Here is a 20,338-nt window from a genome sequence, read left to right on the forward strand (position 1 = left end):
GACAGGATAATTAATTGAATTGTTGGAAACGTTTTTACATAAAATCGTAAAACTTATGACAACATATTAGCATGACATTTGAGTATATATATGTATATATTACAGAAGTTGAAACGGTTTTAATTGTATTTTATCTCACAAATGCATAACAAACTCATTTATTACGTAACAATTCGGACAAATACGTTAGGTACAGGAAAAATAGTTCGTAAAGTTTCCAACTTGAGTTGTAGTTTTCCAGAAAAACAAAAGAAAGTTTTCTCTTCGCTAGTTTCTTGGAATGATATTCTGTGACTTTGTAAATGGTATTTTTTTGCCACTAGTAACCAAGAAGGAAACGGCGAGTACTAATGGTCAGTAGATAAGAAAGTCACGTGGAGCCACCACTTCCATGGGTCCAAATGTACGATTGATCATGATTCATAAGAACCAAGACCTGAAAATAAAAAAATGTAAAAAAGAAACTACGCTTCTGGCGTTGACAGAAACAGGATGAAAAAATAAAAGAAATGTGAATGAAAAGAGCAAAACACAGCTATGCAACCAAATGGCTTTATTGGGAAATGTTCTTTTTTCTAGTTTTTAAGTCATTATTATTTCTTTACGTTGATCGCATACAGGAATTTTAATTTAAGATTGTAAAACATAATGCATATATTAACGTTATAAAAATTACAAAAGAACGACATTACTACATTTTTTTTTGTTTCGTCGTTCATACGTGTTTTAAATCATTAAAACTTTTACTACGATAGAAATAAACTCACATAGGCCTACATGGATAAGTTGGTGCCTTATGCAATTTTCTTTAACTATTGGGTAACTGACAACCTTATATTCTGTCCTTGTGTTTAAAGCCTCAAGACAAAAGACAAAAAATCACTTCATTTCCTGAGACAACACACCATTCTTTAAAAGAAGACCTAAACCCAGAGTACAGTAAACAGGAAATTCCAGTGTTGGGCACGGGACAGGAAAAGGGGCCTGTAGTGGGTGATAAACAAGAAAGTATTGTATAACAAGAGGAACCACGCATCATATTTTTTCAGGTAAGTGCAAAAATGAAAGTTGATAGTTTTTAGATTTTCTTTCATTTTTCACTCATTTATCCAAACCATAATCAGTTATAAATCATATTACACTTGGAGTGTTCGATGATAGACTTAAATTGTGCTATTCGTTTTCAATACGAATGCGAAACCTAACCTATTTCGAAGAGTTGAATACTATAATAAACTGCTGTTCATATCTGTCTATTGCTAATAATACACACACTGTCTCTAAAGCTAACAGCAAACAGTATTACTAGAAGCGATTTGTACACGTAATATGCTGCTTAGAGTGGTCACGTAAGTTCGATCCAATCGACTCCAACGCATCTTGCGTTGACCTATAAAACTTCAGATAGATCAATTTTAACATATATTAAACATTTCTTTGGATTAAGATAATAATGTAACTCTCCATACACCATTATTGTCAATTAGAAACATGTGTAGATACCAAACTCAATAAAAGCTAAGTTCTATGTCATCTGATTCATCACCATGGATAATAGCATAAGCTATTAACAGCAAAGTTGTCGATTTCAGTAAAACATTTTAGCTAACAAACATACTTATATAAATATCACGAATATCTTGAGGTTGTACATTTACACCAGAACAAAAGAGAAGTGACTTTTCCCCCGTTTAAAACATTTTTTATTCATGACGTCTACAAAACTATGACATTTTTTCTTAAACATTCCGACATGAGTTTAGAGCCAATGCTCTTTTTCTGTATTTTTTAAAGTACCATTTATGCCTACTTAGGATAACCAAGGGGTGATTTTTGCCCTCCCATAGTATTTTCAGCTTTGTATATACTTACTGTTTATTTTTTCACAGTGCTTATGGCTGTTAAATAATAGGTCTTAGTGCAGGACAAGTTTAGAAAGTGCTTAAAAACACCCAAAACATGGCTTTAGATGACAGTGGTTCAGAATAACACGGAGATACTGAAACATCTGCTCATACACAAGGTGATACTGAAACAGCTGCTCATACACAAGGTGATACTGAAACAGCTGCTGATACACATGGAGATACTGAAGCAGCTGGTCATACACATGGAGATACTGAAACAGCTGGTCATACACATGGAGATACTGAAACAGCTGCTTATACACAAGGTGATACTGAAACAGCTGCTAATACACATGTAGATACTGAAACAGCTGGTCATACTCATGGAGATACTGAAACAGCTGCTAATACACATGGTGATACTGAAACAGCTGCTAATACACATGTAGATACTGAAACACTTGTTCATATGGCACAGTGTGGATGCTATCGTACAGGATGTACAGAAGTATAGATCTGGACCAACTCCATTTGCCACAGATTTTGTTTTTGAGAACTCGATTATATTAGCATTCAAATTGCTTATGAGTAAAACATTGCTTCATCTTATTGAAAAGTGTATCGAGATATACGAGTAGTGACTATTCTTTAATGAACTTGGAGTATTCGTGGGGCACATTGTAGAGGGAGAGGTGCCCCCTTATTGTGCATATGTGTTCAGGAAATATGAAGTTTCAGCCTTTCCAAAGCGTATGAGCCGTAATCCCTTCATAGATATCCTGAACTTTATTTGCTTTAACTTAAGTGTCACCAGAAGTGCTAGACTTGAAACCGACAAGTTTGCTTTGGTTCCAGAGCTGTGGGACACATTTTCTCATAAGTGTCAGGTTCCTATCTTCAGAAAACCTTACTGCTGATGAAGAGCCACTGACAAGCAAGTGCGGACTTCTTTCTCCATTACATGACAAAAAATCTAACAACTTGTAGAAACCACGTGTACACTTAATGTATTTCTCTGTACTAGAAAGGAAAATTCTTGCTAACAGATTAACACGTGTTGACTTTGATAGAGCCATATTTAAGACGTATTCTCAATTTTACTTGAGAAAATTTCTTTACTTCTCTGAGCTCAGTAGGAGAACTGAAATCAAAGACCACAAATTTAGTTGGCATGATATGTGTAAACAGAAGAAAGCTACCTCAGAGCGTTCATAGCTTTTCATCGAACAGAGAAATGCATGAAATACCTAGTGTCAAGGGCAAGAGTTCTAGATGCAAACTGTCTGTCTACAAAACTGAACCAAGTAATGGTATGTCATTTCTTAGCTCTACAGATGAGGATGTAGACATCCAACCTGATGGCAAGGCGAAACCAGCTCTACACACGAGGATGTAGACATCACATCTAACCTGATGGAAGGCGAAACCAGCTCTACACATGCGGATTTAGACATCGAACCTAATGGCAAGGCGAAGCCAGCTCTACACACGAAGATGTAGACATACTAACTGATGGCAAGGCGAAACTGGCTGTATATATGAGGATGTAGACATTCAACCTGATATCAAAGCGAAACTAGTTTTACACAAGAGGATGTAGACATACTAACTGATGGCAAGACGAAACCAGTTCTACATACAAGGATGTAGACATACTACCTGATGGAGGACGAAACCAGTTCTATACACGAGGATGTAGACATACTAACTGATGGCAAGACGAAACCAGTTCTACAAACGAGGATCTAGACATATCACCTAATGGCAAGACGAAACTAGTTTTACACATGAGGATGTAGACATACTAACTGATGGCAAGACGAAACCAGTTCTACACACGAGGATGTAGACATACTACCTGATGGAGGACGAAACCAGTTCTATACACGAGGATGTAGACATACTAAGTGATGGCAAGACGAAACCAATTCTACACACGATGATGTAGACATACTACCTGATGGCAAGACGAAACCAGTTCTATACACGAGGATGTAGACGTACTAACTGATGGCAAGACGAAACCAGTTCTACACACGAGGATCTAGACATACCACTTAATGGCAAGACGAAACTAGTTTTACACATGAGGATGTAGACATACTAACTGATGGCAAGACGAAACCAGTTCTACACACGAGGATGTAGACATACTACCTGATGGCAAGACGAAACCAGTTCTATACACGAGGATGTAGACATACTAACTGATGGCAAGATTAAACCAGTTCTACACACGAGGATGTAGACATACAACCTGATGGCAAGACGAAGCCTGTTCTACACACGAGGATGTAGACGTACTACCTGATGGCAAGACGAAACCAGAGATAATGCCTGTCTACAATAATATAAATTATGGTGAAGACACTCTTGGTGAGATAATACGACTCTATTCGGTCAAATATGGATGTTGGTGCTGGCCAGTCTACATCTCTTGCAGTATTCTAGACATGCCTGGTATCTGATGTCTGGGTTCAATAAAAGGCAGTTGCAAGAAGGATAATTATTCACCTAAAGTTTTCACTGAACCTTGAACCTGAGCTCATTAAACAGAAAGCTGAAAAATATTAAGATATCAACAAACAAAATGAAGAAGTTTGAAGTCCAAATGTGCAATGTCAATAAATCAATAAACACTTGTATTTGGTGTACAAGTCTGTCTGTGTTTCACTTGGATAATAGGAGTTGAAACGTCCTATACTCAAAATGTGCGACTCTTGATTGAGTCGAATCATTCCTATATCCTAAGTGATACATCATTTTCCTGATGACGAGGAACCCACTTGAAGACAATATATATGTAGTAGATACGGCTTATATTCAAAATGTTCGACTCTTGATTGAGTCGAATCATTCCTATATCCTAAGTGATACATCATTTTCCTGATGACGAGGAACCCACTTGAAGACAATTCCTCGTCATCAGGAAAATGATGTATCACTTAGGATATAGGAATGATTCGACTCAATCAAGAGTCGCACATTTTGAATATAAGCCGTCTCTACTACATATATACGCACTTGAAGACAATATATATGTAGTAGAGACGGCTTATATGGATATTAAAAACTTTTATTTAAAAACACAAAACAAGTAACAACGTTTCGACCTTCTGATGATGACCTGATGTATTGACTTGATATTTTCGTTATACCAAATTATACTTATAGTTGAATGTAAACAAATTAACTAAACAATGATTTAGTAAATATGCATGTTTTGAATAAAGGTATTTTCTCTTTTATTTTCAGCGGTAAGTTTACGAACTTAAAATGCTAAAATTCGGGGTTCGATTCTTCGGTGGTAGGTACAGCAGATAGCTCAATATTGATTTATTCTAAGACAACAGGAAAAACGTTTATTTCTATACAGCTTTCTTCACTTTTATAATTCATTTTTTAGAAGGGGCAATGTATTAATGTCAATAGTAAAACAATGTATTAATGTCAATAGTAAAAAAATATAATATCAGATATAATAACTTTATTTTAATATAACAATTGGCAACCATAGCAAAGAAGTACACAGTACGGGTCAAAATGTACCTCGGTATATCTAGGTATGGAGATGGTTCAGTTATTGTGTTAACTTTGTCTGTCTGTCTTAGAGCAAAGTCACGTTGGGCTATCTGTTGTGTCCGCCGCGGGTAATTGAACCCCGGATTCTAGCTTTGTAAGACCGTAAACTTACCGCTGTCCTACCGGGGGACGTGTTAACTTTGATAAGTAGTGTGGGTAAAAAAAATAAATAAATTTATAAATGAAAGACCTCTAAACCTCTTTAGCACAGTTCATGTCCGCGGAATAATCTAGAGAAACATAAACTTAGGCCGCCGGAAGCTCAGAAGCAAGTAAGAGGACTTATAACGTTAAATATCTGGTTTCGATACCCGTGGTAGAAACAGCATTGTGTAGCTTTGTTCTTAATACTAAGTAAACAAACGAAAAAAACATAAACTTGCATATGGTGAGGTCAGATTTCCCGATCTGATATCGGACTTATGTATGGGGCTCCTGTATGACATTTCTGGCATGTAAATCGTTCCTTTACTTGACGAAGGAGTGATATCCAATAATTCTCCATCTGTAGAATAGCTACGTGTAGAAGAAGGTGTGGCATGGAACTGGAAAAACTTCTGGTCTGGATCATTATCGTAGCATGCTGGAAATGTATAATGAAAACAAGTTATTTTTTGAACGTTTACATAAATCCAGCTCAACCACAGTAAAACAGTTAGTAGTTAATGAAAAACATCAGTATACATGAAGAAAATAATATATATATTAGTTAGATTCTTGTTATGGAAGCTTATTGCTTACTAGAAGAGTGAGAAGATTAATTATTCGTTTATATTCAGGGTTTTAAGCGCAAAGAAAAATTGTAATTTTAGAAACGATAAAGTACAGATGACCAAGTATGTATTAACAAAAATAAAAGAGCAACATTGATTTAAATTAGACTTTTTAAACATTTTAAAATTTCAGCTAACTAATATGCATATATATATATATGATTTGCTTATCTTTTCAAGCTCCATGTAAGCCATGAAAGTGTTATGCAAATCTCTTTTTATAATCCAATACGTTATAATCACTTTTAAGGATACAGAACACTTATTATCACAAACCTAAATAAATGTCCATACTCATGTTTTTTGCTGGTATTATATCCGGGCCTTCAGTGACGTCACTAACGGTTTTCTTGAGCGATGCCTCTGGTCTACAGTAATATGCATATATATTTACATACTCAGAATTTCAGTCTTCAACCAATAGATATTTGTTTTTGCTAATTGAAAACATTGGTCTGAAGTATATACATACATACATGTAGTTAGATTCGAAATGGTTAATCTTAAACACTATATACGTTAACAATTAAGAATGTATTAAACACCTATAAACGTTCAATATTACAGCTTTAACGGCAGTTAACAAAATGTATTATAGACATATTTGTTGTCAAACATTTGAATAAATAATCCTTTCATTAACATTGTTCTTTATGAAATGTTTTAAATGCATAGTTAGGAATAAAAACATTTCCAACCAACCATAAAGGTAAAGTTTGGTTAGGCCCAATCTCTTAAGTGTTCAGATATATTTGAAAAGTTGTGAATTAAAATTTAAGTTCAAACAAATTTGTAAATTACTGAATGTCTATATTAAACAGTGAAGCTAATCCTAGCTCAACAAATGGTTATAATTTTACAAATGTTTCAGATTGAAATATCTCGGTGAACTTCCTATAGATGTTGTGAGTATAACTGCCCCCGGCCTAGTATGGGCTGAGGCCTAGTATGGGCTGATAGTTAGAACACTGGCAATTTCGAATTCCATCGCCGATCGTACTCACCGTTTCAGCTGTGGTGGAGTTATATGTGGCGATCAATCTCACTTTTCAAATAGAGTAGCCCAAGAGCTGGCGGTGAGTACCTTCCCACTAGTCTATAACTAGTTATAGACTAATCTATAACTAATCTTCCCACTAGTCTCTAAGTTATTGATGGATAAATCGAATATCCCTTGTGTAGCTTTGCGTGATTTTCAACAACACAAAGAAAGAAACCAACGTAATTTCTGAATTTTGTTTGTTTGTTTGTTTTGAATTTCGCGCAAAGCTACACGAGGGCTATGTGCGCTAGCCGTCCCTAATTTAGCAGTGTAAGACTAGACGGAAGACAGCTAGTCAACACCACCCACCGCCAACTCTTGGGATGCTCTTTACTAACGAATAGTGGGATTGGCCGACACATTATAACGCTTCAACAGTTGAAAGGGCGAGCATGTTTGGTGAGACGGGGATTCGAACCACCTCGCCATGCCGGGCCTACATAGTTAAGTACGACTTATGATGAATAAAAAAATGTTTGAAGATAAAGTTATATAAAATCCACACCTGGCTCCAGTCTAGACCTTTGTTAAGTTGTTTCTAATAGGCTACAACTATTGTCTATCAACTAGAACTTACAAATATGATTGATTTCTATACTAACTTCAGTGTATGAGTCATTTCTTAACAATAAACACCTCTGTATGTGGTAAATAATAAACATTAGTAACCCGTAAATTAGTAAACATTAGAAACATCAGTAATACCTTTTTTAAAGGTAGTGATAAAATAGACTTACTTGTTCGCTGGATCATTCTCTTGCTGAACTGACATGGAAATGAAAAAAATATAATTGAAGTATGAGCAAAATTAAACGAGTTTCTCCTTTTCGTTATATATTGAGTGGTTTCATTATACGGAGGAAAATACTTCATGAAATTAAATAACAAATTAAGTAAATATTGATAACCAAAACGTGTATTAGAATATTTCGCATCATAAGAAGAGCAGAATTAGTATTCTATTCTGTTGACTTGGATCATGAAAAGTTTAAGTTTACAATAAAAGCAACGAAGATGATACGTACATTTAAAAAACACAACAGCAAGAAGCTCGCAGATAATCTTATTACATCTATAGAAAAAAAAAAGCTATTGAAATAATAAAGGAATTTCAATTTACCAAATCGTTACACTGTTCGGAAGAAACATCAAAGTACCTTTCAATATCCTCTTCTTTCTTATCTTCACCACGACAATCAAGATCAACACCAAAAGGATCAAGGCAACTGTCGCTCCAATGAATACTGCTAATATTGAACTGGAAACAAACATTCCAGCTTTCTCGCCTAGAAAAATAGATAATTAATTACGTTCTCAATATAGTTAGGCCAGCCTTCTAGAAATTAATCTCCTGGAGCCAAATAAATGTAAGAATTTCATTAAACAATCCTTATCTCAAAACTAGACATATTTCACCATAACAGGAATATTCTTCACTGAAGCTTAGAAGGTAATAATGTGGCGCCCCCTAGTGGCACAGAGGTATGTCTGCGGACTTACAACGCTAGAAACCCGGTATCGATACCCGTGGTGGGCAGAGCACAGATAACCCATTGTGGAGCTTTGTGCATAAATTCAAACAAACAAAACAATAATGTGGCTAAAACATTTAAATCATAGTCTACGTTACTAAGATTACGGTGAAAATTTTCTAATGACCACATATCTAATATCACCATGATAAATTAAGCATAAAATTCTTTAATAACCATTGCTTAATGTATATTTATGTAAAGTGCAAGTGAATAAGATATTAGGGTAAAAGTCTTTAGGTTGTAGGGTTGTTGTTTTTTCTTGTCTGTAGTCACTGTTTTCATCATTAAATATACAGTTTTAGGAAAGGTATCCTCATCATAAACTCTTAGAAAGTGAGAATATGATCTTATAATATCACAGTAGGTTCAAGTGAATCCTAAATAAACTCTTGGAAAATCAGAATACTATCTTATAATACCACACTAGGTTCAAGTGAATCCTACATAAACTCTTAGAAAGTGAGAATATTATCTTATAATATCACACTAGGTTCAAGTGAATCCTACATAAATTCTTGGAAAATCAGAATATTATCTTATAATACCACACTAGGTTCAAGTGAATCCTACATAAACTCTTAGAAAGTGAGAATATTATCTTATAATATCACACTAGGTTCAAGTGAATCATACATAAACTCTTGGAAAATGAGAATATTATCTTATAATATCACACTAGATTCAAATGAATCCTACATAAGAACATTATGAGAACATTATCTTATAATACCACACTAGGTTCAAGTGAATCCTACATAAGAACATTATGAGAACATTATCTTATAATATCACACTAAGTTCAAGTGAATCCTACATAAATTCTTAGAAAGTGAGAAATCTTATAATATCACAGTAGGTTCAAGTGAATCCTACATAAATTCTTGGAAAATGAGAATATTATCTTATAATATCACACTAGGTTCAAGTGAATCCTACATAAACTCTTGGAAAATCAGAATACTATTTTATAATATCACACTAGGTTCAAGTGAATCCTACATAAATTCTTGGAAAATGAGAATATTATCTTATAATACCACACTAGGTTCAAGTGAATCCTACATAAGAACATTATGAGAACATTATCTTATAATATCACACTAGGTTCAAGCGACTCCTACATAAACGAATCCTACATAAACTCTTGGAAAATGAGAATATTATCTTATAATATCACAGTAGGTTCATATGAATCCTGAACATCAAATGAGGCAACAAATTTATTGATTAAAGAAACTAACAACTTTTTGACAAACAAAAAACTCAGCATGGTACAAACGTGGAACTAGACATTGCTTTAGCAAGAGGAAATTCTATCCTTGTTAGTTAATGCTGATAAAGTGATAAGGTATTCCATTATCATTTTTTTATGAAGGAGATTTGTTAAGCTGCCAGTTTCACACGATCTATGTTTGCATTGCATTACACGAATTAGGCCCCTTATAAAATGTGCTCACTTCTTTAAAGCGTTCTTCTGAAAGTTTATACAGAGGGAATTCTCTACAAATGTAATTTTCTCTCTCTTCTTACCGTTAATATTGAACAATATAATAATTTATAATAGACTAGTAATTACACGATACCTGCTAACTGAAAAAATATTTACTCGCGACATACGCTCGTTTGGCAGCTGAAAATTTAAACTATTTCAACAGACACTTGCCTGATAACTAAACAGTAAAACAATTTCCCATAGACACTTGCCTGATAACTAAACAATAAAACAATTTCCCATAGACACTTGACTGATAACTAATCATTACAACAATTTTCCATAGACACTTGCCTATTAACTAAACTGTACAACAATTTCCCATAGACACTTACCTGATAATTAATCATTACAACCATTTCCCATAGGCATTTGCCTGATAACTAAACAGTACAACCATTTCCCATAGACACTTGCCTATTAACTAAACTGTACAACAATTTGCCATAGACACTTGCCTGATAACTAATCATTACAACAATTTCCCATAGACACTTGCCTGATAACTAGATAGTACAACAACTTCCCATAGACACTTGCCTGATAACTTATCATTACAACCATTTCCCATAGACATTTGCCTGATAACTAAACAGTACAACCACTTCCCATAGACACTTCTCTGGTTTATAAACAGTGTAGCTATTTTCCAATATTATTCTGTGACAAGTGGTGTTAATTTTATCAATGAAAATTGTTTAGCACTTACTAGTAATTATATGACCAAATATTTATTGAGTTACCTTTAAATGAAATAAAATAATAATAATAACGCGCCCAGAGCTAGATTTATCTCTCCTGTAATTCTAGGATCACTAACTAAGTATGGTTTATATATGTATATGTTTGAGTGTGTATATTTGAATACAATATTAACTCAAAGTCTCTAGTAAATTACGTCGTTCGTTAAATTTAAGCGAACCTTATATTTAAAAGTATATGGCTTATACGAATATAATACGTTTGCATACTTATGTCAACATAAAATAAATATACCATATGTACTTTCGCTGGGTCCCCGAAAGTGTTCTGTTTCAAGAGTAAATAAAATCAAAATTAAGAGTAACATATTTTTATTTCATATGTCATACTATGTTGTAGCCTACAGAGTGCATAATTATTCTCGTGATTCATTGCATACGCACGTTTTACCGACATCACGACAGTACAAACCGCAACGTTAAGTGTCCCTTACGTGACGTCATTTTAGTGTCAACTGAACTGACAGACAACACACTACCTCATAATGGTGCAAGTGATTAAAACAGGTGATCATTCCAGGCGGTCTTCGTCCCCCTTTTGGTGAAATTACGTAAATTAATCTATAATATTTAGTTTACACGTGCTATTTATGAAACATTAGACAATAGAATGTTCTATTAACGGGACTGAATCTCTGGATTGTACGCATTTTGCTTGACAAACTCACGTGAGTTGTCATCTATTCTGATGCTAAGTTACATTATAAAACCTACTGATCGTGCTTAATAAGACATACTCGTACACTTTCATTATGTTACGTGACTTATGCTGTTGTATATAAATAATAATTACATTTGTTGTTAAATGTTTACGTTACGAAGGTAATACGTCAATGATAGATGGTACAATTTTTCTTAAGGACAGTGAGACTGGTATCACAATGAAAGCAAAAACAATCCCAAAAGTTATGAGAAATGATCCATGGAACTGATGTAGAAAAAGGTATTGTGTTATTTTTATTTACTGAAAATAATAATATTCAGAATGATAAAAATGACTGAGTTTAAATTAAACCAGTGTTCACTTCTTTTAATCAACTTTGTTACAATTAATCGGAATATTCGAAATACACTGTTAGAGCTTCAAAACACAGAAGTGTGAACCTGTAACAAGAAAAGTAACATTTTCTTAACGAAGTAAAACAAGTGTTTGCAATCCATAATGGCTGATAATGATATCTCTATTTGCGTGGAATTATTTCTCGGGGCAATATCTTGCATATTGCAGGCTTCGTGAATTTCGAGGTAGACATCTAAACAGTATATTCCAAAACAGACAATCAGAAAACGCCTCCAAGTGTCTCAGCAGTAAGTCTGAAGGTTTATGCCGCTAACAATTGGGGTTCGATACCCAAGAACAAACAAACAAAACACACTTCTTACCTGTCAATTTTTCAGCCAGTCTTATGGTGCTCGTAGTAAGAGTAACAGCGGAGCTCCGTCCTCTGCGATTTACCGCATAAACTAAGAGCGTGTAAAACGATCCTGGAGTAAGATTATTCAGGGGAAATACTGGCACAGGTGAAGAAACTTTAGAATGGAGAGCTCTACTTTCTTTCTTGTAGACTTCAACCAGGAATGTTTGATCCAACCCTCCGTCAAATCCTTCAAGGCACTTTATGAGAATCTGTTGTGTTGTACGGTTAAACACCGAGCAGTTTTCTACTGGATCTGGTGGTTCTGGGAGAGATTGTAACAGTTCACTCTTGTTTCCCTAAATCTGAGATGTTTCTCACGCGAAACACTGAAGAGTATATCTTAGACTATCGTAGTTGCTCCATATTGTATTTATTAATTATTCATCTTATAGAATTAAAAACTATATTAAAATTGTAAGTACGTATTTTGAATATTATAAGCCTACGTGCGATACATTTAAAAAAATATTTTATACAGAAATTACGACATTATGACATTTTTAACCTTCATAAAGAAGAGGAGGACGTCATTTCGTAACTACGTCAAATGCATATGTTTTAGAATACATAAGAAAGATATATTCCACACTTTTAAATATCCATTAGTTAGTCTGGGAGAGATTAGAAAATGTTCCACACTTGTTTCCGTGAGTTGTCTCTGTCCTGAATTATTGAGAAACAACCGGCGATGCTACAAACTGTGGTTAGTAGCTTTTTCTCTCTCCAAAAACAAAACTTACAAATCTTAAGTGAATATTTGGAATGGAAAGAATATACTCGCTATAAAGTTTGTTCCGCATGTCATCCAGATGTCTTCTGTGAGTCAGTGGTAAGCTTACAGACTTACAATCTGAGGTGAACAGAGCACAGGTAGCCTAATGTGTAGATTAGCATTAGTACAACAGCAATTCATCCAAAACTTATGGCATTTACACTCTTTTCTACGACATTTTTCTTCATTCCAAACCAGGAAGTGACGTAACAAAGGAATAACAGGAAGTGACGTAACAAAGGAATGTAATTCAGTTAAGTATGTTTGGTTTAGAGTATATCAAAAACGACATATATTACACTTTAATAAAATCAAGCCTAGAGAAGAAGAAAAAACGCAATCTTACCTGCATGCATTACTTTAAAGATGCAGGGATCTTTCTGAATTCCTATTTTGTTTTCCCCCCAGCACAACAGAGTTCCATAGTCTTCGTCTGTCTCTATAGTGTAAGATGCTGTGCTTTCATACTTGTTCCCAGAAACCGAGTGGGGGATATTATCTGTAACTTTTGTAGAACTGTTGAATCGCCAGTAAAATGTGATATCGTTTGGATCCGAATCCAACTTACATTGAACTTGAATAGTTTCTAAATGTATGGCTCCATAATTTAACTTTTGGCCTGGTTGGCATACTGGAGAATCTGGAGAAAAACAAATGGTTACTATTTAAAAACTACAACCACCAAACTAACAACGAAAGTGTCTAATATCCAGTAGCAAAAAATTAGTTTATCATAAATTGTTGTGACTCGTGCAGAATCAAAAAATAACCCAATATTTTGATAAATATAGGAACACAACGTTTTACTGAGTTAACTCAGCTTGTTCAAGTTTAGATGTGATAGAATGTATGTGTATATATTACAAATCCGTATATGTGTTAGCCATACATTATATCCTCTTTACACTTGAAAACGTTACGTTAACCTGTGTTAGCCATACATTCCATCCCTCTTTACACTTGAAAACGTTACGTTAACCTGTGTTAGCCATATATTCCATCCTCTTTACACTTGAAAACCTTACGTTAACATGTGTTAGCCATACATTCCATCCTCTTTACACTTGAAAACGTTACGTTAACCTGTGTTAGCCATACATTCCATCCTCTTTACACTTGAAAACGTTACGTTAACTTGTGTTAGCCATACATTCCATCCTCTTTACACTTGAAAACGTTGCGTTAACCTGTGTTAGCCATACATTCCATCCTCTTTACACTTGAAAACGTTACGTTAACCTGTGTTAGCCATACATTCCATCCTCTTTACACTTGAAAACGTTACGTTAACCTGTGTTAGCCATACATTCCATCCTCTTTACACTTGAAAACGTTACGTTAACTCAGTCTTCATTTGTCAAAATCTAGAGAATATTATGACTTATTCTGATTTCTAGATCAAGTAAGTCTCAAGATTCTTCAGTAAAATACAAGCAAAGAATGAAATAATTCAAACCCAGTCTGTCACGCAGATCTCTTAAAACTGACGTTGCGGTCTCTAGCACGCTCTGACCCGAAGTTAAAATCTGCTCTCAGTTGTCCACTTTACATGACCCTTGTTTAATATTTCTAGTTGACCAGTTTGTACGAAACTAAACAGTACGTTGAATAATAGTATATTTAAAGAACGTTCTTCCGTTTGTGGAGATATATTATAATAATGATAAATGACTTAGAATTATCGTACTAAATGTGACATCTAACGATCACATTCAACAGAATACAGACACTTTAACACTTATTTTTATAATCACGATTGAACTACTCCAGCTTAAACTTATTTGGCACCTTGCCAAGAAATTATGACGTTTACAAGTGCCGTGTCTCTAATTAAGAGCTGCCGACGAAAGCGGCTGGAAGCACCCACCGCCCATTCTTGGTCTACTTGTTAACAACGTGTGGTAATAACCGTCATATTATAACGTCATGAGAGTTGAAAAGCGAAATTGCTCTGTTCTGAGTTTCGATCCCGCGAATTGCAGATTGTGAGTAGAGCGCTGTAACCTCCAAGACATGATATCGGGGACAGTATTTATTTATCATTTATACAATCCTTAGTCTGCTGCCAGAAGTTGTACCGAGTTAGTTCGGTGCACTAATTAACTGTCCCTTCTTGGGATTTTTATATTAACTTTTCTATAAAATGTTTTAATACAACTGTGATAATAAAAGAGATTGAACATTTCCTGAGGACAGAATTTAGTTTGAGGAATGATATTCGATAATTTTTGACCGAGTTATCGAGCAAAAATAGTGTGAAAAATCGGTCCCCATATTAACAGATGGGGATTTTTTTTATTTTCGTGATCTTGCCGTGAACTTGACACTCCAAAAACTAATCACTTCTAGCTTGGTTCACAGTCCAATGTATACCAACTTTTGTCCAAATCTGTTCAACCGTTTTCGAGAAATCTTACTGACAAGCACACAAACAAACACACACACACAAGAAGAAAAAAACACATACACAGGGATAAAAACAAAACCTCCATCCACCTTCGTTGGCGAAGGTTATAACACCACATTTAATACAATGTTCAACGGTATGCACGTAATCTGAACTTCTCTTTTCCTGGTTCTCGTTATCAAATTATAATTATCAAGATTGATCTGTAGTCACAATACCAGTGTTCGGTTGGACTAATGATAATCTTGAAGTGCCAAAAGTGTTGAAAGTTTGTTCAGTATTTCAATTAAACTGCTTTTAGATGTATAGGTTATACCTAGAAGTGCCAAAAGTGTTGAAAGTTTGTTCAGTATTTCAATTAAACTGCTTTTAGATGTATAGGTTATACCTAGAAGTGCCAAAGTGTTGAAAGTTTGTTCAGTATTTCAATTAAACTGCTTTTAAATGTATAGGTTATACCTAGAAGTGCCAAACGTGTTGAAAGTGTGTTCAGTGTTTCTCTTAAACTGCGTTTAGACGTATAGATTATACCTAGAAGTGCCAAAAGTGTTGAAAGTTTGTCCAGTATTTCACTTAAACTGCGTTTAGATGTATAGGTTATACCTAGAAGTGCCAAAAGTGTTGAAAGTTTGTCCAGTATTTCACTTAAACTGCTTTTAGACGTATAGATGTATAGGTTATACCTAGAAGTGCCAAAAGTGTTGAAAGTTTGTCCAGTATTTCACTTAAACTGCGTTTAGATGTATAGGTTATACCTAGAAGTGCCAAAAGTGTTGAAAGTTTGTTCAGTATTTCTCTTAAACTGCGTTTAGATGTATAGGTTATACCAAGAAGTGCCAAAAGTGTTGAAAGTTTGTTCAGTATTTCACTTAAACTGCGTTTAGACGTATAGATGTATAGGTTATGATAAGTTAGTGCTATTGCTTACTGCTCTAATACAAAATAAGCATACACAAAAAAAAATAGTTTGTAAGATTAAACAACGTACACTTAACCTTCAGAAAGATCTCGTCACTGGTACCCAGACCTTCACTGTTTGTAGCTGAACAGGAAAAGAGACCCCTGAACCTCCTCTTGACGTTTTGTACAACCATCGACTGGCTGCTGATTAGAACTCCTAATGACGAGTTTCCGAAAAGTTCGACACCATTGAAATACCACTTTATCTTATACACCCATGGGTTAGCCTTAATATCACACCCAAATGTAGCGTCATCTCCTTCCTGTAGACCGTTCTTAGAGTTTGACGTCACTCTTAATGAGACTTTCGGCGAATCTAGTAACGAAAGTAGAAACTTTTAAAAATATTAGAATTACCTTCCAAAAATTCAGTTACCGTTTCTTTAAATTATATATAATTTTAACTCACTCCGAGATAACAGTCGAATATCAAATCTTCCAAATGTTTCCGTCGCATGCAACACATACTTTGCAAATGTTTCATGATAAATAATATGTCGATATTTGTTGTAGTCTTGCTGTACAATATCGAAATAACTTGTCACTTACTGAAATAACAGAAAACAAATCTTAACTTATAAATTTGCATGTCTAGTGCTATCATTTTCATTTTCAAAAGTACGTATTTTAATCGTGTGTCATTTAATTTTTGTAAAGCGCGAACAGAATAGAAAATTAATACGATTCATAATGAAAATAACCAGTTTCCCCAAGCAGCTATCTTAATGTTACTTGTGACGCGATACGACAAATACAAGATTCAAAAATGTATTGTTTTTGACAAGTAGTAGAATTACATTTTTTTTGTTATCTAAGTATATTTCTCATTAGTTCAGAGTCCACGATTACGGAGCTACCTACGTTAGACGTATAATATGGTTAAAAAATAGATAGCGCTTGACATACTGCGTAACGAGACAAATGGATGCCAAAATACATAACGGTTAGCGATAACAAATCCTGAAGCAACGTAAAATAAAGAGCAAGGGACACAAGTAACAGTGTTATACATATCCACCGAGGGACATTGTATAGCATATAAACACTGTAGAATATTTGATTATAGCAAACTATCCTCGCATAGGGAAAAAAAACTACTGATAAACGAACAATTATTTAATGCTGAGCAAGGTATTTATGGTGGGTTATGAAAAACATAAGATATACATAGCATATATGTAAGATATACATAACCAGTAAAAAGTTTAAGGGGACAAAACGGTGAGAGACAGAAAATCTTTTATATCTACTTACTAAAGAATAGAAAGTAAACCCTTTATACATGCTCAATGAAAAGTACGAATTATATCTAAAAGCACTGATAGACAGATAACTTTTTATATAGAGTTTCACTATAGACTGAAGTATGGAAAATGTGCTGAGCAAACATACACTACAGAACAGAAAACCCTTGATATTCACTTATATCTAATATTCTGTTGTAGCGAATATTCACTTTTATTAAATTGCACGCTGTTAAGCAATAGCCGCCAATGGGCAGCTGACAAAATAATGTTCGATATACATTCAAGATATGCACAGTCTGTAATGTTGGGCGAAAGACTTGGTTTGTTTTGAAATTCGCGCAAAGCTACACGAGGGATATCTGCGCTAACCGTCCCTAATTTAAAGGTGATAGATTAGAGGAAAGGCAGCTAGTCAACACCACCCACCGTCAACTCTTGGGCTTCTCCTTTTTATCAACGAATAATGCGATTGATCATAACATTTTAACTCTCCCATGGCTGAAAGGGCGATCGTGTTCGGTGACGGGGATTCGAACCCGCGACCCACAGATTGAGCCTTGAACACCAGGCTATGCCCAGGCCCCGGGCGAAAAAAAAAAACACCCAAGTGCAATAAATTACTAACTTATTCCCAGCAAACAGGAAACTTCCGATATATAAACACTGCACAAAGTTTGAAGACGACATACATCCAGACTAGGTACATTACATTATGTCGTGAGATTTGATCTGTTGACCTTAGACTTGATTTAAATCATATGACTATGGACTCAGGAAGAATTCAGGGTAAAAGAAAAAAAAAAAAAAAAACGAAAAACGAGGGTGTTCAGAAAATTATTTCTATTTACCCCAATCTTGTGTGAAAGTTAAAGTATGGGGGCCTTGTGAGAGTGAAAACAAACAGACACAGTGTATACACCATTTTAGATGGCGAGGGGAGTTCTCACTCATCGTTATATAATATGTTTCTATGTATCAAACGTTTATTTCCGGCTTTGCTTGCAGTAACGTAGTCACATGCTAATGATAATAGGTTTAGGTAATAATTCTAGTAATAATTATCATTAATATTGTGTGAGAGAACATTTGAAATACAGAAACGTTACAAGTTAGGGTAGCTACTTATCTTTGAGTATGTTACGTTATCACCTGGATAAAAAAATTCGATTTTCAAATCATTTGTAATGTGTACCGGTGTTTCTGTGATACGACTCCTTTTGTTGGAAAAGACAGTTATGTGAAAATAGAAAAATTAGTAAAATTATCTAGTTTTTCAACATTAATCCTTTTTCGCTACCTGATTTGTTTCCAAGTTTGTTCGTAATCTAATTCATTCTGAATAAAGAAATAAAATTATCTAGTTTTTCAATATTAACCCTTTGTTCACTCTCTGATTTGTTTTAAAGTTTGTTCGTAATCTAATTCATTCTGAATAAAGAAATAAAATTATCTAGTTTTTCAATATAAACCATTTGTTCACTCTCTAATTTGTTTCAAAGTTTCTTCGTAATCTAATTCATTCTGAATAAAGAAATAAAATTATTTAGTTTTCAATATTAACCTTTGTTACTCTCTGATTTGTTTTTAAGTTTGTTCGTCATCTAATTCATTCTGAATAAAGAAATAAGATTATCTAGTTTTTCAACATTAACCCTTTGTTCACTCTCTGATTTGTTTCAAAGTTTGTTCGTCATCTAATGTTAGTTCTAAATATAGTATGTTTAAGTATATCATAATTAACTCCAATATTACGTTTAATAATTTAATGGAGCTTATTATCTCACAAACTTACAACGAACTTCCATGTTGAAGCTGTCCTCTATGCCACTTCCGGGAATTTTTGTATTTTCTGCTCTACAAGCTAAGTATTTCCCATTATCTTCAACTGTTGGCAAAAACGTAAAAGTGCTTGTAGTTGTTTCACCTTCCGTCACAACGCTGCCATTAGAGGTGTCCACCTTTTCTGATCCTTTCCACCACGTGAGTGTTGCAGGAGGCCTTGAACCGCGGGCGACACAGGTCAATTTAACTTCTCGATTGGCAGACATGGGGCGCTGGGAGGATGTAATTTCTACTGAACTTGGTTTTACTGGAGGTGCAATGATATTTAAAAATGAGAAAACACACAACGAAAACAGTCGAACAAATAAACACATACAGATAGTTAGACAGATAGATAACATGTTGCAAATAATAAACAAAATTTCACGGGTTTTACTTCTAATTAACTATCTTGTGTGTAGATGGCGCTTGCACCCATGTTAATTATTATATCTTGTAAAAAATACATTCATGATGTTAGGAAAACACGAAAGAAGAAATCAATTAACTACAAAGATACGATACACTATAATCGGAGCGCTTTCGAAAGGTGAACCTTTCTTCTTCAGGGTCAACCTTTCCAAAACGTTCGGGTTATAGGGTTTCTTATATTTATGTAAAAATACATTCATGCATATATGATTAAAATTTTATATTGTAATATAGATTAAATAGTAAATG

At 34.4% G+C, this 20,338-nt stretch overlaps 1 protein-coding gene across 1 annotated transcript in view; it reads right to left on the bottom strand.

The window, feature by feature from the left end:
• Positions 1 to 5,779: 5,779 nt before the first annotated feature.
• The window catches only part of LOC106472404 (synaptogenesis protein syg-2-like), a 28,468-nt gene continuing 13,909 nt past the window's right edge, over positions 5,780 to 20,338 (bottom strand). Inside the window, exons 4-11 of the mRNA XM_022400984.1 lie at positions 19,629 to 19,925; positions 16,618 to 16,905; positions 13,569 to 13,862; positions 12,416 to 12,712; positions 8,402 to 8,530; positions 7,982 to 8,009; positions 6,479 to 6,570; positions 5,780 to 6,012 (exon numbers count right to left, since the gene is read on the bottom strand). Coding sequence (XP_022256692.1) covers positions 5,780 to 6,012; positions 6,479 to 6,570; positions 7,982 to 8,009; positions 8,402 to 8,530; positions 12,416 to 12,712; positions 13,569 to 13,862; positions 16,618 to 16,905; positions 19,629 to 19,925 — 1,658 coding nt within the window. The remainder of the gene's footprint in view (positions 6,013 to 6,478; positions 6,571 to 7,981; positions 8,010 to 8,401; positions 8,531 to 12,415; positions 12,713 to 13,568; positions 13,863 to 16,617; positions 16,906 to 19,628; positions 19,926 to 20,338) is intronic.

The sequence above is a fragment of the Limulus polyphemus genome, unplaced genomic scaffold (assembly GCF_000517525.1).
Source record: "Limulus polyphemus unplaced genomic scaffold, Limulus_polyphemus-2.1.2 Scaffold5303, whole genome shotgun sequence".
Taxonomy (NCBI): domain Eukaryota; kingdom Metazoa; phylum Arthropoda; class Merostomata; order Xiphosura; family Limulidae; genus Limulus; species Limulus polyphemus.